Source organism: Zingiber officinale, chromosome 9A, assembly GCF_018446385.1.
Source record: "Zingiber officinale cultivar Zhangliang chromosome 9A, Zo_v1.1, whole genome shotgun sequence".
NCBI classification, from domain to species: domain Eukaryota; kingdom Viridiplantae; phylum Streptophyta; class Magnoliopsida; order Zingiberales; family Zingiberaceae; genus Zingiber; species Zingiber officinale.
Window position 1 is genome coordinate 10518129 of NC_056002.1, and position 8143 is coordinate 10526271.

Below are 8143 nucleotides of genomic sequence, written 5' to 3' on the forward strand. Positions count from 1 at the left end.
CGTTCGACTGTGTGATAATCAAATATATGTGCCACTCAGGACGGTTAACGACTACACTTAGCAAAAATTTTTCCCTGTGCTCTCTTGGATGAATGTCTTGTGATAGTGGCTGACTGTACACCCTCCCAATTGCTGGGAAACCGTGTAAATCCTTGATAATTATGACCGAGCATGTTGTCATACCTTTTAATTAAGCCTCATTAATGTCTTCCGGTATCCGACTGCCACATGTCCCACTTTCTGCCGTCGCGTGTTTGACGTAACAGGCAGATATCCGCTCGTGATATGATAGGTGCATTTTCAAATTCTACGGCCAGATTGCGCAACCCTTGATCGGACGACTGTGGGCGACCATCCACGAAGTTTATAAATCTCGTTTTGCTTGTTGTCATCTTCATCGTTCATTGCGCCTTCCTCTTCGAGCAGTCTCTACGACACTTCTTCTCCCCTTTTTCTCCGAAGACCTTTCTTCGTAAGGTTCTTCTCTCCTTCCTTTGTCGAATCCGTGCATTGTTTCTTCCCGATTTATTTGTTTTCGACGGCTAGTTCTTCGCAACTCCCTATGCCCATCCCTGGGCTCTGGTATACTTCCACCGAGTCCATATTTGACAAGGACGACATAGAAAAGATGAAGTCCACATACCATTTTCCCTCTACTTATCAAGTTGGTATCCCCTCCACTTACAACCGGCTACACGAACTGCCAGTCGGCTTTTTGACCTTCTTCAAGGACCAGTTTAGTGTAGGTCTCCAATTTCCTGTTCATCCCTTCTTTTCTGTTGTCTGTAAATATTTACACATCTCTCTTTCATTAATTAGTGTCGAACTTCTTTCGGTTGCTGCGCGGGGTAGTAGTCCTCTTCCGTTTGCACGACATTCCCTTGACGCCTCGGGTCTTCCATTATTTCTATTACCCTAAATTGTCTAAGCCGGGAACCTTCCTATTCCAAGCCCGAGTGGGCTCGGTCTTCTTTGATAAAATGTCATGCGGAGGTCAACCACAAGGGCCAGTTGGGTAGACAATGTCTGATCGGCAACGGGCTTGGCTGAGCTGACCATCATCCTAGCTCGGAACAATATGGTAAGATCGTCAGAAGCTCAGTACGGAGCTGTAGAACACCAGGAGACCGGAGCGCTTGTCTGATCGAGAGACGACAACCTACTATACCGAATCGCCGCAAGAAGAACAGCTGAGACCGACCAAGTGGAGGAGTACTGGGCCAAGCGGCTATCTCACTCGACCGATCAACATAATCGCTGACCTATCTTGAGATATCCTTTTGGGAGATAGGGTGGTCGACATGGGGCATGGTCGACAGGTGGATCGTACAACGACAAATCGGAGGATGTGCCCATGACTAATTGGAGAACGTGTCCATGACCACGTGTCCGTGACCAATGGGAGAACATGTCCATGACCACGTGTCCAGTACCAATTGGAAAAATGTATCCGCACCCAATAAGAGAACATGCCCACGTCTCGAAAAGTGCGCACATCGCCCACCAAGACATTATATAAAGGGGGTTCAGTACACCGGTGGAGGTATGTATTATTCATTATTTACACTTGTGTTACTGTTGTTCTGTCTTCTTTTTTGTACCGATGACTAACTTGAGCGTCGGAGGATTAATATCGGGGGTCCCTTTACTGACTCGGCATTAACATTTCTTGTGCTTCCAGATCGGAGCATGGTCTACATCTAATCAACATAGTAGTCATATCCCCAGCTTTCTATCTCCATGATTTTCAGATAGAATCAAATATAATTAAACTGACTAATGATACGTAGAGAGAAAAAATCTCAAAGAAATACTAAAAATAAATACATAAATTAATCATCCACCATTTTTACTTTTGTAAGTTCTATCATTTATATATATCCTTCCCCTCGGATGGGTCTAGTGGCTAGCGCATGAGGTGTTGTCATCATGAGGTCTGAGGTTCGAATCTCGGTAAAGCCGAGATAAATGTCTCCCTTATGTGCTAGTCACTATTCCAAAAGCTAGTAGTCGTCCATGATATACTTTCTCTGTGTTGGTCCTAGGACAGGTTGGTGCGGGCGCATTGATGGAAACGCTAGGGGCTAGCATATTCGCCTTTTGCCACCATTATTTATATATATATCTCTACCTAAGATTACTTCTTGAAATTTTTTCTCAGATTTTTGACTCTGGATATCATTTTTCAATTAAACTACTTCACAGAATCTTCGGAAGCAACTCTGCTAATTCGATGAACTAATAGAAATGGCACGCTTCTGGAAGAAACTGATCAGGACAGACACCACCTTGCAAGATCCGGAATTGACAATGGACCATGCATTCACGCGTCAATCTAGGACCAAATCCGTCGTGCAAAAACAAGCAACTCCATTCAAAAGAGTCCACGGGAGTTTTCGAAGCCCGTCATCAAATGTCAACTGTTTATACACGACTGACTGTTTTTGGTTCCTCTTTACTAACTCCGTCAAGCACAGCGCTGAGCTCCATTGGAACTCCTCTTTTTTCAGCTGCCGCGCTTGACTAGGTTGTTTACAGTTCCCCACCGCGTTCCGATTCATCTCCCCTTGCATATACGTTCGACATGAGATAGACAGAGAGAGGGAGGAGGGGCAGCAATGGCAGAAGAGGGTGGCGAGTCGGAGATAACGCTGGAGCACACTCCCACATGGATTGTTACTCTCGTCTGCACCGTTATTGTCTTCATCTCCTTCGTCTTCGAGCGCCTCCTCCATCGCCTAGGCAAGGTGTAACTTTGAGACCCTTCTTTGCTCATCCTACGCGCCGGAAGCCGAGCACGCTGATAAAAATCTGATCTTGCAGGTACTCAAGAGGAAGAACCAGAAACCCTTGTTCGACGCCCTCCAGAAAATCAAAGAAGGTCGGTTCTGTTCCTTCCCTTCCGCTAGATTTTACACTATGCTTCGACTCATTTCTGAGAGGGAAAGGGTTTCTTTGCAGAGTTGATGCTGCTGGGGTTCATCTCGCTGTTGCTGGTGGTGCTCCAGGGCTCCATCCAGCGGATATGCATCTCTGAGAACCTCACACATCATTTGCGTCCCTGCAAGGGGGAGGCTACTGCAACTTCGACTGCCCACTATGTTGTTAGTTCCTCGGGCAGGATTGTCGGGGGTGCTCGTCGGCTGTTGTCTGGCGGAGGAGATTCGACTTACTGTCAGAAGAAGGTCTCTCTTCCTAAGTTTCTTTGAATTTGTAGAAACACTTAGATAATGTTAAAGTGAACTAATTCAGATGCAAAAAGTATTCTAACTAATCAGCAAATCATCTCTGGATGAGGAGATTCTTATAACAGTGGGTGTTCATCATTTAGAAGTGGGTCATATGTGGGAAAAACAATGTAATGTTGGAATTAACAAGACAAACTTTGACTGTAAGTGGTTAGGATCAAAAATTGGTTCCTCTCCTCTGGTTTTAATTGTTGAGATCATTTATGTTGTATGAGGAAGATATTCTAATTGCATTTATCCTATAATTTTTTTACTTTACTTGCATGTTTATTCTTCTTTTCAGAAATCCAAATCCCTCTTGAACCAATTATGGATTTCCTTTGGTGTGTGAGGTGATGATGATTAATATCTCTACCTTTCATCTTTATATTATCTTTGTTCATCTCTGTCAACTGATCATAATTTAGAAGTAATAGAGCACAGCTTCCTCTAGTATTTCCACAGAGCTTTCCTGTAGTTTTTATTTCTTTTGACAGTGTATCCTGCTTGATGTAATACTCTACTTCTATCTTAATGCACCGTCGTAAACTGCAGTGAGTTGTGTTAGTTTTTTTTTTTCTAAAAAAAGTTGTTATTCCTGTGTACAAAAAGGGAAGAAAACAAACAATTATTTCTTTCGCATTGTTCTTCGTTCAGGGAAAAGTTCCATTACTATCAATTGAGGCAATCCATCAGCTACATATTTTTATCTTTATTTTGGCTGTCAGTCATGTAGTACTCAGCCTTATCACTGTTGTTCTAGGAATTGCACAGGTAAAAAGTGATATCAGTTTTAAATTTGTCTCTTGTTTGTTACTTTTCTTCTCAAATACTTATTTTATCCTTAAGAACTCACCCCGTTTTGATATTTTAGATGCGCACATGGAGACACTGGGAAGATTCAGCACAGAATTCTGTTGGCAATGGTACGAATATAATGCTCGGGAAGGATCAATGAACTTTTTTTCTGCACATGCGAAACGAAAAAGAATATATTTGCTGATCAACATCCATTATTTGGTTATGTGCAGTTCCCCTAAAGATCAGTCATGTACAACAATTTGAATTCATTAGAAAGCGTTTCAAGGGCTTTGGAAAGGATTCATTCATATCAAGTTGGTTGGTAAGTATGATCTTTTCATTATGGCAACTGGCCAGTAAGAAAAACACATTAGTCTTCTGCTGAGAAGTAAATTTCCCGGGTTTTAACTTCATGAAAGCTTGGCAATTAGAAATGTTTGATCCTTTAAAAAAAATACAACAATAACTGACACATGTACCATGAACTCTAAGAATACTGATAAAAACCAAGAACAAGATTGAAACTTTTCAATTTTATTATTCATATTATTGGGTAAGATCCTTTATCATTTTACTTATTTTGGCAAAAGCCAAACGTACATATTTCTATTGAACTGGGAAAATGTTGGAGTATGCATTATCTGCTTCTACTAAGAAGGTTTATGCTGTTATGTTCGAGACAGAATCCTAAAGTTTCGTAACTTCTAATTAAAAATGTGCTTATTTCAGCATTCTTTTTTTAAGCAATTCTATGGATCTGTCACCAAAACCGACTATACCACAATGCGATTAGGATTTATCATGGTAAGAAAAGTTATCTTTACAGGTCAAAACATATTCTTTTCTGTACCTATGCCTTTCTTAAATCTGAATCTCACTTATTGCAGACTCACTGTAAGGGAAATCCTAAATTCAACTTCTACAAGTATATGATACGAGTCCTTGAATCTGATTTTAAAAAGGTGGTCGGTATAAGGTATTTAACAATGGAACAAATGTGCTTGCTTGTTTGGACATTGAAATCTTAAAGATCACTCGACTTTATTGGATCTAATCATCAATCTCTCTCTCTTTGTTATGCAGTTGGTACTTATGGATTTTTGTCATGGTATTCTTATTATTGGACATTGCCGGTAAGTTGGACTTAATCTAGTCGCATGCTAATATTCAATCTTACATTGCTCGTTTTGTTTTCAGGTTGGAACGCATATTTTTGGATATCATTTATACCTCTAATTGTAAGTATGCAGCCAGAGCACACCCTCAATGCTTTTGTATCTCATCATTCATCTACATTTTGGGAAGAAATCACTGAAATATTGACTATGTCTTGGTCTCGTAACAGCTTCTACTTGCTGTTGGTACCAAATTAGAACATATTATCACTCAGTTGGCTCATGAAGTTGCTGAGAAACATTCTGCGATAGCAGGCGACTTGGTAGTTACTCCTTCGGACCATCTCTTCTGGTTTCACAGACCGAGAATTGTCATCTTCTTGATTCACTTTATCCTATTTCAAAATGCCTTTGAGGTTTCATTTTTCTTCTGGATATTGGTAAGCAACACAAGTCGATAATTATATATTTTTCACAGTTGTCATGCAACCTATCTCTTCTTCGCTAAGTGAGGAAGCTCAATTCACTATGTTTGCAACACATCAACATCACAAATTTCTCATTAGGCATTAGATATTGCTATGATTGTTAGCATATTGTTTGACCAATAAAGTTACTAACAATTCTTTTGGTTATTCAGACAACATATGGTTTCGATTCATGCATCATGGGAAAAATAGGCTTTATAATTCCCCGAATCGCGATCAGGTAGATCTATAGTTCATAGAGACCATGACATCTTATTACACCCTTTATCTTAATTGATTTGCTGCTGCTCTCCAGTGTGTTGATCCAGTTTCTCTGTGGCTATAGCACCCTTCCGCTCTACGCCATTGTTACTCAGGTGAGCTTCAAACTCATCTCCTTCATGCTCCTCTATTGTGAAACCAAGTCGTTCAACATAAAACTTTCTTTCAAAATTCAGATGGGTAACTCATTCAACAAAGCCATATTCAACGAGAATGTGCAAATAGGTCTTCTCGGTTGGGTTCAGGGAGCAAAGAAGAACAAGAAAGGTACGGTAGTCGACAGAAGCAACAAATCTGAAAACCCTGAAGCTATTCTGTTACAGAATGTAGTCGTCCATGAAAGTTCTGTAGTAAGGGGAGGAAATGAGATTTCTGAAGTATAGGCTTTATGCTTAGTCTACTGAGAGGCATACTGGTCGGAATTAATTCTTATTGTTCAATAGATAAGTTCGTTCATAGGAAACAGAATAAAAATTGCCATCCTGATCAAAAGCAATTTGGGAAGAACAGAAATTATTAAACAAATGAAGATGATTCATATCATTGACACAAAAGTAGTGTAATATTTTGCAACAAAATGTACCACATAATATAGCACAGTGGCCAAATGCAAGGTGAAAACAAAGGAAGAAAACAAAGTAAAAGTGCAAGAAGATTTAGCACATTTTAGAATTCAGTGTTTTTGGCAAATCAAGTGCCACGCAAAAGTATAAACAGCCAAAGAGTACCAGAGAAGTGGGCCTGGAGTCAATTGCAGTCGTCGCTGTCACAACTGTCATCATTATTGATGTACCCTGTTCAGGTGAACAGAAGGAGACATAAACTTTCCTATTTTTTATTTTACATTTATACTTATTTATATCATTTTGAGTTTTTTTTAAAGTTAACACCAAATTTAACTTCCTCCTTAGTCCATGTGTTAAATAAAAATTATTCTCACTACCTAGATACAAATTTTACTTTTAATTCAACTGCCTAATATATTTCAATTTACTTAATTGCTCCAAATTGTGGTATGCTTTATTCTAAATTCAACACTATTTAATTAGAATTACTAAATAGATTTAACTTAATTCAATCGATTGGTATAAATTTCGAATTAATTAGTAAAGAAAAAAAAATTGTATACAATTAGATAGAAATATATTCGATTCTAATTAAATAATATTAAATTTATATCTCTTTTTAATTTTTTTTTTACCTATAAAAACTAATGAGGAATTATATTTCCTCACGACAAAGGTTAAATGTTTTAAATTTAGAGGAATTGTAACTCCTTTTAAATTTTTTATACTTCTAAAATTAAAGATAATCGGCGTGTCTTAGTAATTGAATTAAACAAAAATTTACCTGCATTGAGTGTGAACAAATCTTTTCTCATGCGACCGAGTAGGAAGTTGAATTTGATAATTTACCTTTTTTTAATCTACTTAATAATTTTTATAAAATTAATTACTATAAGGATCTATAATTGATAAAAAAAATTCTTCCCGGGATCATAATACAACGGTAGGATATTTAAATTATCATTCAGATATTCGCGGTTCAATTCCTATCTATGATATATTTGTAAAATTTTTTCCTCCAAATGAGATACGTAACTAAAAGATGTTGAATTTCTGGGTTGCTCGTCGTATGCACTTCTCGATTTATCGTGGTCCCCAATGAAAAATTTTCGTTGGACCGTGCTGGTCACCTCAGGGTTAATCAATGAGGCAAACTGGATTTATTATTTCTAGCCCTCGGAGTTATGGTGCAACGGTAGAACATCCAAGTTGTCACTCATGATTTGATCCTTATATGACGAATTTCTAGAAATTTTTTCTCTAAATAGAATGCACGATCAAAGGATTCTGCGCTTCTTGACCGCCAACCATGGGCTTGATCCTCATGTATAATGAAATTTTTTTTAAAAAATTCTAAATGGGATGCGTAACAAAAAAAATATACTACATTTCTTAGTCGCCAACTGTGAATACTTTCCAACCACTTCAGAACTAATCAATAAGGGAGTTTAATAAAATTCTCAGACAAGCATCCTTTTGCGCTCTTGACAATCTATTTATTGTCAATGCGTATTTTTTTAAAATTTTAAATAATTTAAATTAGACGAACATATCATTGTGTTCCTTAAAACTTATTTAAGAATATATATGCACGCTTCATTTTTAATTTTTGAATTTTTAAAGTACTCGATAATAGCAGCAGTATACATTTATATAGTAATTAATTTTACTAAAAAAAATATTAG

At 38.0% G+C, this 8143-nt stretch overlaps 1 protein-coding gene across 3 annotated transcripts; it reads left to right on the plus strand.

Annotated features, from left to right (window-relative positions):
• Positions 1-2467: 2467 nt before the first annotated feature.
• Positions 2468-6446, plus strand: LOC122020195 (MLO-like protein 1). 3 transcript variants are annotated; one of them, XM_042578004.1, is made up of 14 exons: positions 2469-2747; positions 2824-2881; positions 2962-3185; positions 3885-4001; positions 4102-4153; positions 4259-4350; positions 4758-4832; positions 4916-5004; positions 5112-5161; positions 5226-5266; positions 5374-5583; positions 5784-5851; positions 5927-5987; positions 6069-6446. In XM_042578004.1, the coding sequence occupies exons 1-14, from the start codon at positions 2619-2621 to the stop codon at positions 6273-6275; spliced, it is 1473 nt and encodes a 490-aa protein (XP_042433938.1). In that variant the 5' UTR covers positions 2469-2618; the 3' UTR covers positions 6276-6446. The 3 variants fall into 3 exon arrangements, with proteins under 3 accessions (XP_042433939.1, XP_042433938.1, XP_042433940.1); XM_042578005.1 differs by lacking the exon at positions 3885-4001 and having other exon boundaries at positions 2468-2747; XM_042578006.1 differs by lacking the exons at positions 2469-2747; positions 2824-2881; positions 2962-3185 and adding an exon at positions 3565-3580.
• The last annotated feature ends 1697 nt before the right edge of the window (positions 6447-8143 follow it).